Source organism: Gigantopelta aegis, chromosome 7 (assembly GCF_016097555.1).
Source record: "Gigantopelta aegis isolate Gae_Host chromosome 7, Gae_host_genome, whole genome shotgun sequence".
Taxonomy (NCBI): Eukaryota; Metazoa; Mollusca; class Gastropoda; order Neomphalida; family Peltospiridae; genus Gigantopelta; species Gigantopelta aegis.
Genome location: NC_054705.1, coordinates 18242995 through 18264271, shown reverse-complemented (window position 1 = coordinate 18264271; position 21277 = coordinate 18242995). Strand labels below are relative to the sequence as shown.

Genomic DNA, 21277 nt, shown 5'->3' with positions numbered 1-21277 from the left:
AAATAATAAACGGTAAGTAAAGTGCAATTTTATTTGTGAAAAAATGGGTTTAATAGCGAAAAACAACGCCGTAATGGTTAACAACTAGCCGTAACTAGGGTGTGTCCCTTTAAGTGGGGTATAAGTCAAATATACCCACACTTTGGCTTGGCCTCGGAGGCACCACGACCAAAACTGTAGGGATATTCATCGATACACCTCGTAAAGTGTGGGTATAACTATTTACATATCCAGATTCGGCCATTTTCGTTTAATTCGGGCAAAAGTCAGCCTGCCCGCCCCCCCCCCCCCCCCCCCCCCCCAAAAAAAAAGAAGAAAAAAAAAGAAGTAAATAATAATAATAATAATAAAAAAAAAAAAAAAAAAAAAAATAATAATAATAAAATAAAAATAAATAAAATCGGAGCTCCTACGCCTATAGGCAACTGGAGCTACCAACTACATTAAATATACTACATTACAGTATATGCAAACCACCCCACCCCACCGCACTCCCTTAAAAATTCTAAATCCACCCTGCCTCCATTAGCGATTTACTTGCGATGATCCTGGATACACAGACTAATTTTACTGTATGCATAGACACACACGTAGTGTCGCTCCTTGAACACGCCATTGATACCACGCTGCTTCTTAGTGACAGAGGAATTTTCGACTCATGTTCTTGCACTAATTATAACTACCTGTACTTCAACGTAGTTAAAAGAGGGTATAAAAGTCGCCATGCTATTATTTGGGAACGACCACAACATAACAATGCCTTCTGAACATGTGCTACAAAAGATACCAGAACGGGACTCTGCCGGAGTCTACAGTAAAGTTGAAAATCGAGATATGACAGATATTCAGCAGTCTCGTTCAAGTGCAGAAAGGGGAAATATATCCAGGGAACTAAACCCCCGTACCTCTACTGGTCTTGTCCTAGTATCAGGAACAGGGGTCAAGGGGACAAAGACACAGACACGAATTCAGAATCAGACTGCTGAAGTTACGAACGGTTCTGACAATCCAGGTTTTGATGGCAATGGTGATGTTTTTCACGTCACCGCTGACATTGTACCTGTTACAGTTGACGTTTTACCTGTTACGGGTGACAGTGGGGTAACGTGGACTGATGGCAAGAAGCTCGGTGGAACTGAAAATCCGAACTTCGACAGCAGCTCAGTGGTTTTACAAAACAGCATCCCTGAAACGGAGGGAGGATCTTCTGAAAAGAAAAAAGCTGAAAAAGATAACAGTGGGTAAGGGTTGTTCTACAGTTATAGAGAAGGAAGGGAGGAAATGTTTTATTTAACGACGCACTCAACACAGTTTATTTACGGTTATATGGCGTAAGACATATGGTTAAGGACCACACATATATTGAGAGAGGAAACCCGCTGTCGCCACTTCATGGGCTACTCTTTTCGATTAGCAGCAAGATATCTTTTATATGCACCATCCCATAGACAGGATAGCACATACTACGGCCTTTGATGTACCAGTCGTAGTGCACTGGCTGGAGGGGGAAATAGCCCAACTGGCCCACTGACGGGGATCGATTCCAAACCGACCGCGCATCAAGCGATCGCTTTACCACTGGGCTATGTCCTGCCCCACAATTATAGAGAGGAAGCATCCTCGATTACGCAATTGTTAAAGTTACAGTAACACCTCATTATATTAGACGTTTGTTGTGTTTATCGAAACCACCAGAGCACATTGATTAGTTAAAGTTTGTTTTGTTTAATGACACCACTAGAGGTCATTAATTTTTATTCATCGCCTGTTTGATATCAAACATTTGGTCATTCCGCTACATTTTTTTCCATTTGCGACAAGAGACCTTTTATATGCTTTTGCCCCCTCATAATATAAGTGTATCACGCCTTTTAATATACCAGTCGTGGAGTATTGGTTGGGAGGGAAAAACCCTGTCAGAGAATAGGTTCTGGCAGTGGGTATCAACTTGAATAACGAAAATAAAACCCCACGAAAATGTCCGTTTATACGATGTATAAGTTTTTCGTACGTATGAAATATTTGGAAATTCAAAATGGCCACCATTTTAATCTATTTTTCCATATATCTCTACTCCCTGTTACCATAGAAACGCGCTATTGTTTTGTCTACGTACATTTCTGCAATCATGCATTTGTCGCTGACATTATTATAGTCATCCAATCATGACAACCATCTTGAAATTCAAAATTGCCACCGTTTTAATGTATTTTTCGTATATCTTAACTCCCGGTTGACGCAGGAGCACACTTATTTTTTTATCTATGTACATATCTAGGATCAATGAATTAATTGGTGACATTTCTATAACCATCCTCCAGTCATGGCAACCACATTTAAATTCAAACTGGCAGCCATATAGAAATTCTAAATGGCCACCGATTTAATCATTTGGCAAATAATTTTCTTCCTAGCCCACATACATTTTATATAAATAATTAAAATATTGCATTAGTAATGACTTTCATGTTTTAGATTTTCAACTACTGAAACAGAGGAACATACCAGTTGTATACTGTAATTCACAAGTAGCGAAATGCTTTTTTTTTTTTATACAAAGTAGCAACAACATTTAGTATCTGGCTAATAAAATGTTGTTTAAATGAAACACTTTTTAATAATTTCAAATGACCTACATATTTGAAAATTGGCTGAAACTAATTTCCCTGATTGGGTATCTACTTTGTCTGTAAAGGCATGTGTATTGCAGAAGTCCTCACCAGTAACACTTGTAGAGTTCTGTGCATTGCAGGCCCGTGCAAAAGTCTAGACTTTAAGTTTTACAAGCACGTGCCCATGTTGTATTTCTCACAGGTTCATCTACCTGAACACATGCTGACACCACAGTTGCATCTGATCAGTTCTATCAGCCTCTGGTGCATCTTGCACCTACAATATATATTATTCCCCATGACCCAGCCATGGGTCTAGCATCTCTGGATGTAGCATGGAATCCTGAGCTCAAATACAGTAAATTACTCTTATAACGAATCGGAAGGGACCATAGCAGTTAGTTCGTTATAACAGTAGTCCGTTTTACACATTTGCATAAGTTGGTTATTAATATATAATGAGATAAAACTGGACTTTACTATCAGTTCGTTCTACGCGGTTGTTCGTTATAAGCATGTTCGTTATATTTATGTATTGTCATGGGGATGTGCTATTTTGGTTTGCTGTTTTTCTATCCCAGAGATATGTGTCAGTGTTTGCACACTTTGGTTTAGTTTCTTAAACTTCTTTCCTCTCAGAGTAGCTGCATCAGTTGTACAAATTACCGTTGAGCCGAACACCATGCAGTGAAATATTCACATTTTTACTGATCTCTTTGTATGGTTCATTACCAATTCCAAACTGGCTAAGAACTTCACATATATGGCTGGTGGATCTTTCCCGAATACATCCAATACTTTTTTTTTGTTGCCAATACCACCAATTTGTCCTTTTGTGTCGCATCCAGTTACTGCATTGAACGCCTTTTAATGTTGAGGTTCTTTCTGAACCCAGTTCATCAAATTAGATCCATGTGGATCTGGTTGTAATTTACGTCTATAATTATGTATTGGGACCCATGTGTGTAACCTTCCCAGGTATATTTTCACTAATCAACTTCTGCACCATCTAAATGTAGCCTTTCTGGTGACTTATCCATATTAGCATCTAAGTCCCCAGGTTTAAGAGGTTTAAATGCTTCAGGCATAATTTTGATAACTCTTGCTTTTGTAACCCTTTATATTATAGCAGCAGTATTACAGCCTGGAAGGGCATGCGTCACCAAATGACATCACTAGAACACATTAATTTATCATCGGCTATTGGATGTCTACTAATTAAGCACCAGAGTATATTTTATATGCACTTTCCCCACAAACAGGACAGTACATACCACGGTTATTGGTATACTGGTTGTGGGCCTCAGGTTGGGACGGACGGAAAACCCCAGTGGGTCCACCAAGGTGGTTCGATCCTACGACTCACACACTACAGGCGAGCTAAATCCTGCCCCTAAGAAGAATAGGAAGTGTGGGTTTGCAACGAACTCAGTTTACCTATTAATCACAGGCGTTCGGGTCTTTTAGCATTGCACTGCGAGATCGCAAAGTTGCGAGAGTTTAGTGAATTAGGCCCCTGGTCTGCAGGCTATAGGTGTATGATTAGTACAACGCTATATAGCCATTGTTCGTTTATATAGAAAGAAAGAAAGAAATGTTTTATTTAACGACGCACTCAACACATTTATTTACGGTTATATGGCGTCCGACATATGGTTAAGGACCACACAGATTTTGAGAGGAAAATCGCTGTCGCCACTACATGGGCTACTCTTCCGATTAGCAGCAAGGGATCTTTTATTTGCGCTTCCCACAGGCAGGATAACACAAACCATGGCCCTTGTTGAACCAGTTATGGATCACTGGTCGGTGCAAGTGGTTTACACCTACCCATTGAGCCTTGCGGAGCACTCACTCAGGCTTTGGAGTCGGTATCTGGATTAAAAATCCCATGCCTCGACTTGGATCCGAACCCAGTACCTACCAGCCTGTAGATCGATGGCCTACCACGACGCCACCGAGGCCGGTCGTTTATATAGAGACACCAACTACATGGACAACGGCTATATAGCGTTGCGGGCATCGGTAGTAAACCGCGGACCAGGACCCTAACGCTCGTGCTATTAAGTATGGTTATATTGGAATGATACTTATCATTAAGGATCACAGAGACTCTGAGAGAGAAAGGAAACACACTATTAAGTATGGTTATATTGGAATGATGCTTATCATTAAGGATCACAGAGACTCTGAGAGAGAAAGGAAACACACTATTAAGTATGGTTATATTGGAATGATACTGATCATTAAGGATCACAGAGACTCTGAGAGAGAAAGGAAACACACTATTAAGTATGGCTATATTGGAATGATGCTCATCAATAAGGATCACAGAGACTCTGAGAGAGAAAGGAAACACACTGCCGCCACACTTACCGACAAAAACATAAAAGTTAAACTTGTTTAATGACACCACTAGAGCACATTGATTTATTAATCATCGGCTATTGGATGTCAATACCTACCGACAAAGCAGCAAGGGATAATTGATTGTAAACTGTTTGATATTGGAAAGTGTGAAAAATGCGTTTCTGTTAACGCCCCCCGCCATCCCCCCCCCCCCCCCCCCCCCCCCAAAAAAAAAAAAAAAAAAAAACGCACAAAAAAAACTACATTTGTCACATTTGCAAACGTGTGAAAGATGCGTTGTTTTAAAAATGAAATAGGAGGTTCATCAATGCTACATTCTCAAGGCACTTTGAAGCAGAAGTAAGCTTTAATGGCGATATTGTATTAAGTGCCGATTTAAAGATCCGCGGGGCATGTAGCACAAATACCAGCGGGCCCTCCTTTCCAAGATATATATTTTTGTAACCCCCTCGGGGTGAGGGGAAAATAAATGTACAAATGGTGTTAAAACTGACTGGTTTCAAGTTAACTGTGGTGTAAAACAAGGTTGCCTTTTATCACCTTTGCGTTTTAACTTGTTTATTAATGACTTTAGCTAAATCCCCAAAAAGTCTTGGATTAGGTGTTAATATTGACGGAGAAAAGGTCAGTTTGCTGCTATATGCAGATGATATTGTTATCTTAGCTGACACATCTTGGATTAGGTGTTAATATTGACGGAGAAAAGGTCAGTTTGCTGCTATATGCAGATGATATTGTTATCTTAGCTGACAAATCTTGGATTAGGTGTTAATATTGACGGAGAAAAGGTCAGTTTGCTGCTATATGCAGATGATATTGTTATCTTAGCTGACACATCTTGGATTAGGTGTTAATATTGACGGAGAAAAGGTCAGTTTGCTGCTATATGCAGATGATATTGTTATCTTAGCTGACAAATCTTGGATTAGGTGTTAATATTGACGGAGAAAAGGTCAGTTTGCTGCTATATGCAGATGATATTGTTATCTTAGCTGACAAATCTTGGATTAGGTGTTAATATTGACGGAGAAAAGGTCAGTTTGCTGCTATATGCAGATGATATTGTTATCTTAGCTGACAAATCTTGGATTAGGTGTTAATATTGACGGAGAAAAGGTCAGTTTGCTGCTATATGCAGATGATATTGTTATCTTAGCTGACACATCTTGGATTAGGTGTTAATATTGACGGAGAAAAGGTCAGTTTGCTGCTATATGCAGATGATATTGTTATCTTAGCTGACAAATCTTGGATTAGGTGTTAATATTGACGGAGAAAAGGTCAGTTTGCTGCTATATGCAGATGATATTGTTATCTTAGCTGACAAATCTTGGATTAGGTGTTAATATTGACGGAGAAAAGGTCAGTTTGCTGCTATATGCAGATGATATTGTTATCTTAGCTGACAAATCTTGGATTAGGTGTTAATATTGACGGAGAAAAGGTCAGTTTGCTGCTATATGCAGATGATATTGTTATCTTAGCTGAACAATCTTGGATGAGGTGTCAATATTGACGGAGAAAAGGTCAGTTTGCTGCTATATGCAGATGATGTTGTTATCTTAGCTGAACAATCTTGGATTAGGTGTCAATATTGACGGAGAAAATGTCAGTTTGCTGCTATATGCAGATGATATTGTTATCTTAGCTGACAAATCTTGGATTAGGTGTTAATATTGACGGAGAAAAGGTCAGTTTGCTGCTATATGCAGATGATATTGTTATCTTAGCTGATTGGATTAGGTGTTAATATTGACGGAGAAAAGGTCAGTTTGCTGCTATATGCAGATGATATTGTTATCTTAGCTGAACAATCTTGGATTAGGTGTTAATATTGACGGAGAAAAGGTCAGTTTGCTGCTATATGCAGATGATATTGTTATCTTAGCTGAACAATATTGGATTAGGTGTTAATATTGACGGAGAAAAGGTCAGTTTGCTGCTATATGCAGATGATATTGTTATCTTAGCTGACAAATCTTGGATTAGGTGTTAATATTGACGGAGAAAAGGTCAGTTTGCTGCTATATGCAGATGATATTGTTATCTTAGTGACAGGATTAGGTGTTAATATTGACGGAGAAAAGGTCAGTTTGCTGCTATATGCAGATGATATTGTTATCTTAGCTGAACAATCTTGGATTAGGTGTTAATATTGACGGAGAAAAGGTCAGTTTGCTGCTATATGCAGATGATATTGTTATCTTAGCTGACAAATCTTGGATTAGGTGTTAATATTGACGGAGAAAAGGTCAGTTTGCTGCTATATGCAGATGATATTGTTATCTTAGCTGAAAAATCTTGGATTAGGTGTTAATATTTACGGAGAAAAGGTCAGTTTGCTGCTATATGCAGATAATATTGTTATCTTAGCTGAACAATCTTGGATTAGGTGTTAATATTGACGGAGAAAAGGTCAGTTTGCTGCTATATGCAGATGATATTGTTATCTTAGCTGACACATCTTGGATTAGGTGTTAATATTGACGGAGAAAAGGTCAGTTTGCTGCTATATGCAGATGATATTGTTATCTTAGCTGACACATCTTGGATTAGGTGTTAATATTGACGGAGAAAAGGTCAGTTTGCTGCTATATGCAGATGATATTGTTATCTTAGCTGACAAATCTTGGATTAGGTGTTAATATTGACGGAGAAAAGGTCAGTTTGCTGCTATATGCAGATGATATTGTTATCTTAGCTGACAAATCTTGGATTAGGTGTTAATATTGACGGAGAAAAGGTCAGTTTGCTGCTATATGCAGATGATATTGTTATCTTAGCTGAACAATATTGGATTAGGTGTTAATATTGACGGAGAAAAGGTCAGTTTGCTGCTATATGCAGATGATATTGTTATCTTAGCTGACAAATCTTGGATTAGGTGTTAATATTGACGGAGAAAAGGTCAGTTTGCTGCTATATGCAGATGATATTGTTATCTTAGCTGAACAATATTGGATTAGGTGTTAATATTGACGGAGAAAAGGTCAGTTTGCTGCTATATGCAGATGATATTGTTATCTTAGCTGACAAATCTTGGATTAGGTGTTAATATTGACGGAGAAAAGGTCAGTTTGCTGCTATATGCAGATGATATTGTTATCTTAGCTGACAAATCTTGGATTAGGTGTTAATATTGACGGAGAAAAGGTCAGTTTGCTGCTATATGCAGATGATATTGTTATCTTAGCTGAACAATATTGGATTAGGTGTTAATATTGACGGAGAAAAGGTCAGTTTGCTGCTATATGCAGATAATATTGTTATCTTAGCTGACAAATCTTGGATTAGGTGTTAATATTGACGGAGAAAAGGTCAGTTTGTTGCTATATGCAGATGATATTGTTATCTTAGCTGAACAATCTTGGATTAGGTGTTAATATTGACGGAGAAAAGGTCAGTTTGCTGCTATATGCAGATACTATTGTTATCTTAGCTGACAAATCTTGGATTAGGTGTTAATATTGACGGAGAAAAGGTCAGTTTGCTGCTATATGCAGATGATATTGTTATCTTAGCTGAACAATCTTGGATTAGGTGTTAATATTGACGGAGAAAAGGTCAGTTTGCTGCTATATGCAGATAATATTGTTATCTTAGCTGAACAATCTTGGATTAGGTGTTAATATTGACGGAGAAAAGGTCAGTTTGCTGCTATATGCAGATAATATTGTTATCTTAGCTGACAAATCTTGGATCAGGTGTCAATATTGACGGAGAAAAGGTCAGTTTGCTGCTATATGCAGATGATATTGTTATCTTAGCTGAACAATCTTGGATTAGGTGTTAATATTGACGGAGAAAAGGTCAGTTTGCTGCTATATGCAGATAATATTGTTATCTTAGCTGAACAATCTTGGATTAGGTGTTAATATTGAAGGAGAAAAGGTCAGTTTGCTGCTATATGCAGATGATATTGTTATCTTAGCTGACAAATCTTGGATTAGGTGTTAATATTGATGGAGAAAAGGTCAGTTTGCTGCTATATGCAAATGATATTGTTATCTTAGCTGACAAATCTTGGATTAGGTGTTAATATTGACGGAGAAAAGGTCAGTTTGCTGCTATATGCAGATGATATTGTTATCTTAGCTGAAAATGAGAAAGACCTCCAAATGCTTCTGGGGTGAGACGTAACCCATTGGTAAAGCTCTCGCTTGATGCACGGTCGATTTGGGATTGATCCCCGTCAGTGGGCCTATTGGGATATTTCTCACTCCATCCAGTGCACCACGACTGGTAAATCAAAGACCGCGGTATGTGCTATCCTGTCTATGGGATGATACATATAAAAGATCCCTTGCTGCTAATCGAAACGTGTAGCCCATGAAGTGGCGAAAGCGGGTTTCCTCTCTCAATATATGTGTGGTCCTTAACCATATGTCTGACGCCATATAACCGTAAATAAAATGTGTTGAGTGCGTCGTTAAATAAACCATTTTCTTCTTTTCTTCTTCCAAATGCTGCTAAACTGTCTTGGTGAATGGTGCCTTGATAATAACATGAATATTAATGTAGACAAATCAAATGTAGTACATTTCCGTAATCCATCGACACAGTTGTCCCAAGAAAACAAATTTTATGTGTTTTTTAGCGATTCACATATGTCTGTTTTATGCGCCAAAACCTGTTATTATATTTTAAAAAGATGTAAATGGCTTTTATATCGTTAATTCATGTCATATATATGTATATATTTCAACACTTTTATGTCTATTGTGTATTTTATTATACGGGTAATATGTATTTATTTTATTAGTTTTCCCGTTGTAGTCTCTCGTAACTCCAAGTAGCCCAGCGGTAAAGCGCTTGCTCGATGCGCGGTCGGTCAGGAATCGATCCCCGTCGGTGTGCCCATTGGGCTATTTCTCGCTCCAAATAAAACATTTCCTTCCTTCCTTCCTTCCTTCACCTGGCCAATAGAGATCACTGCCAGGTTAGTCCTCTATCAAATTTTAAATAAAACATTGTCTTCTTTTCTTCTTCCAAATGCTTCTAAACTGTCTTGGTGAATGGTGCCTTGATAATAAAATGAATATTAAAGGGACACGCCCTAGTTGTTAACCATTACGCCGTTGTTTTTCGCTATTAAACCCATTTTTTCACAAATAAAATTGCACTTTACTTACCGTTTATTATTTAGAATATACATTTCCATTCACCTGAAGTGTTTTTTGGTAATCCTGGTGTTTGTAATACCACAAAATGCATTTTTCGTATTTCATAAAATGCCACGGGCCTCTGAGAAAAAACCGTTGAGCAGACAAGGTCTAATCTATTTTTAGAGGGGATATTCCCATTTCAATGTCACAGACGTTGGTAGACCACGTGACCGTTATCATTTTGGTTCGGTTTGTTTTCTCGTGCACGGTTCGCGCAATCAACATCCGATTTGTTGTCGTTTGCTTGTTGTTCATTTGTGAGATTTTTCTTCACAGTTCGTGAACATTTTCAGTAACAATAAAGTTCAGACAAGTAAGTATCTCAATACAAAACGTTACGAACCCTTACGATATCTGGAGAGGGGATACAACCAGGACAGAACAGTTGGAATATGTCCAGGAGAGGTGAAAGGAACGTACCCCAAGTCTGTGCGCACTCTGTGAAATTTGTCGTGACGTAGGCATTGTTGTGCTTCGAGCGACATCTACCGGTGACATCAGAATACGAACTTTCAAAATTAGTTCAAGCAATTGGGACATGGGGATTCCCATGATATTTATCGATATAAAACCTGCTTTTTCACTCCATTTGATAAAAACGTGATCTAAGTGTGTTACAGGTTTGTAGATTAACCAAATTATAATTTATTTTCGCCGGATCGAACTAGGGCGTGCGGCTTTAATGTAGAAAAATCAAATGTTGTACATTTCTGTAATTCATCGACACAGTTGTCCCAAGTCGTGCTGATGTGCGGTTCAGTGACGTCAGACTATACCAAGAGATATAAATACCTAGGTCTTGTACTAGATGAATTTTTAGATTACTGTAATACGGCTAAAGCAGTTGCTCTCTCTGCTGGAAGACCACTAGGTCTTCTTATTGCTAAAAGTAAAAACATGGGTGGCATGAATTTTAATGTCTTTAGAAAGCTGTACAATAACTTAGTTCTACCGATTATTACTTATGGAGCATCTGTTTAGGGAACTAAGGTATATTCTTGTATTGTGGCTGTTCAAAATAGAGTTTGTCGCGGGGTTTTTCTAGGCGTGGGGAAGTATACCCTTACTGATGCAGTGCTCGGGGATATGGGTTGGATGCCTGTGTTTCTGTCACAGAGGAAGGCTGTGTTAGAGCCGTGGTACAGATTAACCAAAGTGAATAATGATAGACCTAATAGGGCTGAAGAGTGTTCTTCTGTTCGTTGCAAAAACTGGAATTTTAATGTGTATAATATGTTTTTAAAGAATGTAATTATGACCACTTCTATAACACTGATGCTCTTTGTACCAATATTGTAAATTTATTAATGAATATTCTTGTTACGAAATATGTATCTTATTGGTCTACACGGATAAGTGGGCAAACAGGTAAGCTTAGAACATACAAACATTTTAAATGTGAATATTTGACTGAATTCTATGTGTCAGCTCTTTTGCCAGGAATGCAGAGAAGTGCTATTTCCAAATTTAGATGTGGCATTGCACCTTTAAAGATAGAAACTGATAGATATGAACGTCTACCATTAGATGAACGAACATGCACTATGTGTAAAATACTTTTAATTGCAGATGAATTTCACGTTTTATTTAGAAACTAGTTTTCTAATTCACGATTTTTATCAAATGTCGGAAGAAGACAAATTTTATGTGGGTTTTTTTTAGCGATTCACATATGTCTGTTGTATGCGTCAAAACCTGTTATTATATCTTAAAAGACGTAAATGGTTTCTATATGGTTAATTCATGTCATATATATGTATATATTTCAACACTTTTAGGTCTACTGTGTATTTTATTATACCGGTAATATGTATTTATTTTAATAATTTTTCCGTTGTAGTCTGTCGTAACTCCATAAGGACTGACCTCTTTATTATTTTATTAAGAATGTTTATGCACTTATGTAGTATTGTGGGTAAGACTTAAATAAGATATCTGTCTGTCTCTGTCATCACCGCGAGGGCCCCTGAAGCGCGGGACCCGTAGCACGTGATTCAAGTGATACAAGGATAAACTGGCTCTGACTGTATATCGAGCGGGATGAACGATACCAGGCAGGTTTTTAAAAAATGTTTTATTTATTTATTTTATTTTATTTTATAGCGTTATTCGGGAGCATACAAATTCTAAAAATATCGGGCGAGACTATTTATGCAATAGGCGAACTTGTTGGTCTATTTCAACATTGAAAAAAACAGGGGGAAAAGTGCAGTAATAAACTCTGGATTGTATACTAGTATAAAAATATTTTATGGCTATACCATCTCGGTTTTTTGTTTTCGTCTTAAAACGAATTTTATATAACATCTTATATTGAAATTAGTTTCCGGCATACTTCGTAATTCACCCGAATCATTTCGTATACCCTCGGCATAATCCCGAATGTTTTCAAATTTTTTCAAATCACTTCAGTCCCGGGACAAGCCCCTGGCTATCCAGAGACAGGCCCCGTGACGGACATGCTCGAAACTCTAGTGGTATATGAGCATGTAAAAATTATTCGGGCATGAGCTCCAACGGGCTGCTATTAGATCCACATGTAAAAGTGGAGCTAATTTTAATTAGATTGTGTACTGACGTGCCATTCAATAAACGAGTATTCCTCTCTTCAGATCGCGAATCACACTGGCTCAGTGGATGGTGTTGGCGTCAGGCTGCTACAACGGCTTCGTCGTGCTCGGTCTGCCCTTCTCTCTGAACGTGCTCTACGTCGAGCTCATCAGCTACTACAACGCCAGTAGGACAGAGGTGGTGTTTGTGCAGTCAATTTGTGTAGGGCTTTTGTATGGAGGAGGTACGTGGATTAAAATCATTATTTAAAGTCACAGAGCCTAGTTTCTAAACACTACGGCGTATTGTTCACTATTAGAGACGTTTGTTTATTATTATTATTATTAAAGGGACATACCATAGTTTATAAATACTAAGGCATATTGCTTTACTATTAGAAGCGTTTTTGATAACAGAAATCATACTTTACTTAGATTTTATTGTTCGGATTATCTATTGTTCAGATTATGCATTTATCATATTTTTAAGAAACGCACGTGCGTCTGAGAAGTAGCAGTTATGGAGTCGAGTTTTAGTCTATATTTAGAGGGTATTTCACCATTTCAAAGTCACAGGCTCATGTTTCACTCAGTTGTAACTTTATCCAAATGTGTTACAGATTTGTAGATTAACTAAACTTTGTGTTAACTTTTACGGGTTGAAACTAGGGTCTGTCCCTTTAATTGAAATCGGACATTACTTACACGCAATTGTTGTTCAATTCCAGTTTCGTACATCCGGGGTGTTTCTGGTAATCCTGGTGTTTCTAATACCACGAAATACATTTTAAAACTATTTTTGAAAAGCGCACGTATCTCTATCGTATTACGGCGGTAATGACGTGCTCTATTCTACCGTTTCGACGTTGTAACTTACGGGGCGGGATGTAGCCCATAGGTAAAGCACTGGCTTGACGTGCTGTCGGTTTGCAATCGATCCCCGTCAGTGGGCCCATTGGACTATTTCTCGTTCCAGCCAGGGCACAACGACTGGTGTATCAAAGGCCATGGTATGTGATATCCTGTCTGTGTGATGGTGCATAAAAAAGATCCCTTGCTGCTAATCGAAAATAGTAGCCCATGAAATGGCGACAGCGGGTTTCCTCTTTCAATATTTGTGTGCCATATAGCCGTAGATAAATTGTGTTGAGTACGTCGTTAAATAAAACATTTCCTTCCTTCCTTCTATTGTAACTTTATCCAAATGTGTTGCATATTTGCAGCTGACCAAACTTGAGTGTCGAAACAAGGGTCTGTTTATTAATTTTCTCTTGGAAAAGCTGACCCCCCCCCCCCAAAAAACAAAAAACAAAACAACAACAACAAAAAACAACACAACAAAAAACACAAAAAAACAACAACAAACAAACACTTCTTTCGCCAGTCCTGTATAATTTTCTACATATGCATCTGAATAATTGTCGGGTATTTTTCTTCCCTTTTATTTTTTTATTATTACTTTTTTGTTTTCAAATTAAGATTGCAAAATTAAAAACCTTTCTATCTCCACGCACTCCCCCATGGTGGAACACACTTCCTATGAAACTTGGATAACTTGCTTGAACCTTCAGTAAATTGATTTCCGTTATTTTCGGAACGTGTTCGGACAATCTAATTAAAATTAGCTCCACTGGTTAATTACTATTACCTGTAGATCTAACAGCACCCCGTTGGAGCTCATGTCCCGTTGACCTTTCATTTGACCAATCAAAACCTTAGCTGCAAAATCATGCCAGTTATTTGACATGAATTTGAAAACGTTCGGGATTATGCCGAGGGTATACGGAATGATTCGGGTGAATTACGAAGTATGCCGGTAACTAATGTCAATATGAAATTGTATGTAAAATTCATTTCAAGAGGAAAAACAAACCCCGTGATGGTATAGCCATAAAATCTGTTTATACTAGTATACAATCCAGAGTTTACTACTGCACTTTCCCCCCTGTTTTTCTAATGTTGAAATAGACCAACAAGTTCGCCAATTGCGTAAATAGTCTCGCCCGATATTTTTAAAAATGTGTATGCTCCCGAATAACACTATAAACGGCGAAGTGTAATTGGTCGATATTTAAATTGTTATTTATAGATAAAATGTCACCTGGACATGGGAGTCCACGCAATGCTGTTCGATCTACTGGTAGCCCAGTAGAGCTAATTTTAATCAGATTGATGTTCGGACCTTTTTGTAACTTTCTTATGGAACTAATAGGATGTGCTCAAAGACAAATATGCTTGAACATTCAGTGTATGTAAAACCGGCCTCGGTAGCGCAGTGGTTAAGCCATGGGACTACAGGTAAGTAGGTACAGGGTTCTCAGCCCGGTACCGGCTCCAACCCAGGGCGAATTCTTAAGTGCTCAATGGGTAGGTGTAAGGCCACTACACCCTCTTCTCTCTCACTAACCATTAATCAACTAACAACTAACCCACTGTCCTGGACAGACATCCCAGATAGCTGAAGTGTGTGCCCAGTACAGCGTGCTTGAACCTTAATTGGATATAAACACGAAAATAAGTTGAAATGAAATGAAAGTGTATGTAAGCACGTGTTAAATGGTTGATCAGTTAATTGATTGATTTCGGTTATTTTCGGACCTTTTCGTAACGTTTCGCTATTTTCCGATCAATACCTCATTTGATCTCAAGTGATGCAGAGTGATACATTCGGACCGTTCCGTACGTCTTCGTCAATTTATAGAGGATTATAGTAACATTATTTATTTTGTTTTTATTTGTTTTGGTTTAAAACAAAAATAATTATTAATGTTTATTTGTTCTCATGTACAAGTAGTTGTGGACACTACCCCCTCCCCCCCTCCCCCCCCACCCCCCACCCTTCCCGCAAAACACTGTGGATCCGAGCCTGTTTTGAATGCCCGCAAAGAGACGCTGGATATTCGGCCAACATTCGTGCAGTTAACTTGGTCACTGAGCATGGTGAACATGGTGAACGTGACAGTGAATAATGGTGTAATTACTGTATCTCTCATATGACTGTTACTAAACGGACAATGTCAGGGCGGTCGCACGTACGAGCGCCAGGTTGTGACCAAGTTTTTAAAATTATTATTATTAGTTTTTTTTATCTGAGACGTGTCATTTAAAGGGACATACCCTAGTTTTTAACCACTAAGGCATATTTCTCACTATTAGATCCTACCGGCCTCGGTGGCGTCGTGGTTAAGCCATCGGTCTACAGGCTGGTAGGTACTAGGTTCGAATCCCAGTCGAGGCATGGGATTTTTAATCCAGATACCGACTCCAAACCCTGAGTGAGTGCTCCGCAAGGCTCAATGGGTAGGTGTAAACCACTTGCACCGACCAGTGATCCATAACTGGTTCAATAAAGGCCATGGTTTGCTCTATCCTGCCTGTGGGAAGCGCAAATAAAAGATCCCTTGCTGCTAATCGGAAAGAGTAGCCCATGTAGTGGCAACAGCGGGTTTCCTCTCAAAATCTGTGTGGTCCTTAACCATATGTCTGACGCCATATAACCGTAAATAAAATGTGTTGAGTGCGTCGTTAAATAAAACATAGTTTTTTTTAGTACGTACGAAATTATTTGAAGACTAACTCCAGTTTGGGCTTCTTACAAATATTAAGACGACCAGAAACACATTGAATATATAGACACTGATATTCTAAACAAGAAAATATATTTAATACAAAGTTTAATCGTAGAAATATTTTATTAGTCGGAAACATCTTACAATGCAGCAAACTCAGGAATGTCCCTTTAAAACATGTTAGGGATCGCGGTTCACGGTTTTGTCTTTTAAGTTTTACATGTGGTGTACGGTTTTGTCATAATGCAGTGTTCAGTTTCGTCAATACGCAAACTATAATAGGCTATATCCAGGAACCGAGTTAACACACGAACAATACACACTTAAATAGAAGTCATATCAGGGTCCCGTTCCACGAAGCGATCTTAGCACTAAGATTACCTAAGTGCATACAGTAGCTTTTGTAGCAGGTATTGTTCGTGTGTCAACTCGGTTCCTGGATATAGCCTATTATAGTTTGCTGCATTGTAAAATGTTTCCGACTAATAAAATACTTCTACGATTAAACTTGCATATTAAATATGTTTTCTTGTTTAGAATATCAGTGTCTGTATATTCAGTGTGTTTCTGGTCGTCTTAATATTTGTAAGAAGCCCAAACTGGAGTTATATTCAATGTGTTTCTGGTCGTCTTAATATTTGTAAGAAGCCCAAACTGGAGTTATATTCAATGTGTTTCTGGTCGTCTTAATATTTGTAAGAAGCCCAAACTTGATTTTGTCTTCAAAACATATTTTAGGAAATAAAATGAAATTTAACCTAATACAAATATTAAAACGATCAGAAACACGTTTAATATACAGCCACTAATATTTTATACAGAATAATATATTTGATATATAATTGCAATCGTTAAAAAGTCTCTGTTAGTCGATAACATCTTAAAAATTGTAGCAAACTCAGGAATATCCCTTTAATACGCCAGTATAAAATAAGTTGAAAATGGGCATAATGTTTAAAATAGCAATTAGTAAAAGAGTTAATAGAATTTAAAATAAATAAATAAAAAGTTACAAGCCAAAAATAAAAATAATTGACTGCTCGGCCGAATATTTATATAATTTGGAGCATTTTAGAAGGACAGTCGAAAATTAAATAAGAGAAGGAAGAGAGGATCGGACTATTTAATAATATTTTAAAAAAAGAAGTAATTTCGACATAAAATTTTGAACGCAGATCTAAAAGTTTAAAGTCCGATCGATATGTCCACGTGAGTGGCCTCGTTAAGGCCGTTTGGGTGCACAGCTTATAGGGACGAGATGGGTTGCATCACGTCAAGACAACCCCTAGATTGACAGTCATTAGACGTTGAAAGTGTATTGCTGTGCTGTAAGACAGATCTTGAGAAGCCGGATCCGTCTGAACGAGAGAGAGTATCAGACGGGTATAGTCCAGTCGTCATGGGTTGGTATAGTGGTGCGGACGGGCCCGACTCCGGAGGATACGAGATGGTATCACTATAAAGCAAAGTAAAGTCTAGAAAAGAGTAGTAGGGGCCGACCCCGCTTCCTATTTCTTCTTAGAGTGGGGTGGTCAATCTTCCAGTGCTGCTAGGACAGGCTCGGACATGTAGAGACCAAACGCGAACAACCGTTTCGTTCTGCACAATGGCCGTCATACGAGTCACGAAAAAACAAGTCGACATAGTCAGCCGGAGAAATGACGTGGGGGCAAGGAATCTCACTAAAAAATAATCCAACCTGGTGGTGCAGGCTGTCGAAACGAGAAGCGTTCCAGCGTTCAATCAGTTCCAATGGCCGCATACATCCCAGTAGAAAACTTCATTTCGCTGACAAAAACAACGAAATGAAGGATCTCCAAGTTGAGCACACGAAAGCACGTGCAGTGTGCACAAGCGAAACAAACACTTCTTACCGCGTTGAGCTCCATACTGGGAATGCATGTACACAGAAATAGTTAATTGAGGGCCATTTTGAATTATGACATCACCTGGCCAATAGGGGTCACTGCCAGCATGGTCCTATATCAAATTTGACTCTACACATGATGGTCTAACTCCAAGCAAAGTTGAATGTTGGTATCACAATTTGCACTATTATACCCAGAGGCGGATCCAGAAAATCCATTTGGGGGGGGGGGGGGAGAGCAATGACATGAGGCGGAATGCCAAGGGAACTTTGGGGAACATTTGGAGGGGGCTTGTAAAAACAAAACAAACTTTTTGGCATGTGTACGTGTAAAATGGCGTCACGAGGATCGACCCTAGACCGACCGCGCATCAGGCGATCGCTTTACCACTGAGCTACTTCCCGCCCATGCAATGTAAGAAAACATGTAGCGGGTTTCCTCTCTAAGACTATATGTCAAAATTATCAGATTAGAAAGGCTACTGACAATTAAAATCAAATACATTTAATTCAATAGTAAAATATGTCCCTTTAACGAATGTCTCCTCTTCTTCTTCTTCTTCTTCTTCTTCTTTTTTCTTTTTCTTCTTCTTCTTTTTCTAAATCTTTTGTCTTCTATCGCTGAGGGCAGGACGTAGCCCAGTTGTAAAGCGTTCGCTTGGTGCGCGGTCGGCCTAGGATCGATCCCCGTCGGTGGACCCATTGGGCTATATCTCGTTCCAGCCAGCGCTCCACAACTGGTGTAACAAAGGCCGTGGTATGTACTATCCTGTCTGTGGGATGGTACATATAAAAGATCCCTCGAAAAGAGTAGCCCATGAAGTGGCGACAGCGAGTTTCCTCTCTCAATATCTGTGTGATACTTAACCATATGTCTGACGCCTTATAACCATAAATAAAATGAACCGTTAAAAAACCGTTAAAAAAACAACCCAAAACAACATAAATAAACATTTTCTTCCTTTCTTCTGTTCCAGGAATATTAGTTGGGGTTATCTCCAAGTTGATCGGCATCCGGACAACGCTGTTCGTGGGAAGTATCCTGGCTTCAGCCGGGCTCTTTGCGTCATGGTTTGCGACAAGCCCTTATTACGTCATCATAAGTGTGGGTGTCGTCACAGGTAAACACAGTGGTGACCAATGGCGTAGCCAGGATGTTATATTTTGGGGAAGGGGACCAACACTATGTATGTATGTGTGTATGTGTGTATGTATGCATGATTTTATAAAATTTAATACAGTTTTAAAAAAAGGTTTGCTGGGGGGGGGGGCATGACCCCCTGACCCCCCCCCCCCCCCCCCCCCCCCCCCCCCCCCCTTTCGCTACGCCACGGATGCTCAGTACACTCCCACTACACATCCGTCGACTAGTTAGTCGATAGGTGTGTGTCTGGCTTAAGCCGGGCACATATCTCAGTGATTTCGTACGATTTTTTATTGCGTATAATTTATGTATGTGATACATGTATAAATAAGGTGAAACGTAAATGAATTATCTGTCTGTCCGTCTGCCTATCCGTCGATCTGTCAGTCTATTTCACGGGGTGGGAGCGGGTAGGGCCTCCACGAGTCTCAAATATTGGACTCGAGCACTCGAAGATCAAACTCGACCCGGACCCGAGTACCCGACACTTACACTAGATGATGATGAGATTAAGGAATAAAGTAAAACACTAGCATTATGCATCTTAATTCCAGCGCTGAACATGGATGCCAAATAATGCCACAGTATTACATTTAGAAGTGCTGTGACGGAAGGACGGCCAGTTTAAAAAGAGAAACTAGCGCATGATCATGTAATGATTGTGTAACTTATATTGTTGATTATCTACGGCTGAAATTATTGTCCTACATTGTCTATTGTATTGTAGTTGCTCATTATATTCCACCTTGTACGGGTACTCGAGTCCTGTGAACGGACTCGAGTCTTGCTAGACTCGACCCGTGTCCGAGTACTCGAGTACTCGTGGAGACCCTAGGAGCGGGGTGGGAGCGGGGTACGATGTATTTGCCGCCACTGGAGCCATTTTCCCATGTCCCAACCAGTCCTGACTGGTATACCAAAGATTGTGGTATGTACTGCCCTGTGTCTGATGGGAAAACACGTATAATATACAAACATAATAACTGGTTACTGTCTTAAGATATCCGCTTTATCCTGCGAAGATTAGTATGAATAATGGGTCCACTGTTGTGATTCGATCCTGCGACACATGCACCTCAGTCGAATGCTGAACCGACTGAGCTAGATCCGGCCTCAAATAGTTCTTAAATAACAACACTTTATTTCTTATTTTTAAAACAAAAATTGTCTTCAAAACGTTTTTAAAAAAATCAAAACTATCAACTAGAAATAAAATAATAAGTAATATGTAACAATACATCATCATTCTTTTGCTGATCATTACTAGTTTTAAAGTAGTTGCCGTCCCCAAGACAGGGCCGTACCCTGATCAAAATCCGGGGGGGGGGGGGGCATTAGTTTTTATAAACCAATGAAACACTATACAAATTAAAGCCTGAGGTGTGTATGCTATTTTCTGAAGTAAAAAAAACGAGGTGAGATTCTCAGGGGGCAACTGTATCTCTCATATGACTGGGGGGGGGGGGGGGGGACAGTTGCCCCGCTGAAGCAAATGGTCCGCTTTCAGAACTAAAACATACAGGTTTATATATATGGAGTTTCTGGTGGTGCAAAAACAAAATAGAAAAAGGTCCACTTGGTTCATATTCGACCCCCCCCCCCCCCCCCCCCCCCCCCCCCCCCCCCCCCCCCGCGCTTAAGCAAATGGTCCGCTTTCAGAACTAAATATACAGGTTTATACATATGGAGTTTCTGGTGGTGCAAAACCAAAATAGTAAAAGAGTCCACTTGGTTCATATTCGAACACCCCCAAGTCTAGATCACGCTACGTAGCTCCCCCCCCCCCCCCCCCCGTCCGGAGGGTACGGCCCTACAAGAGCTATATTTTTGGTCAGTGACCGAAAATATAGAAATTTATTTAGTCATCAAAACTTACCAATGAATATAGTGATTGCGGGATAAAATCTGATTGACAAACATCAAAACTGGAGAAAAAGACCCACCACCCATCACTAACAATAACAACAATAAAAATCACAACAACATCAACAACAACAACAA

At 39.2% G+C, this 21277-nt stretch overlaps 1 protein-coding gene across 1 annotated transcript in view; it reads left to right on the top strand.

Annotated features, from left to right (window-relative positions):
- The first annotated feature begins 627 nt into the window (after positions 1-627).
- LOC121377414 (monocarboxylate transporter 6-like) overlaps positions 628-21277 on the top strand; it is a 41277-nt gene continuing 20627 nt past the window's right edge. The window contains exons 1-3 of the mRNA XM_041505395.1: positions 628-1241; positions 12760-12941; positions 19110-19253. Of these exons, the coding sequence (XP_041361329.1) occupies positions 724-1241; positions 12760-12941; positions 19110-19253 (844 nt within the window). The 5' untranslated portion in view covers positions 628-723. The remainder of the gene's footprint in view (positions 1242-12759; positions 12942-19109; positions 19254-21277) is intronic.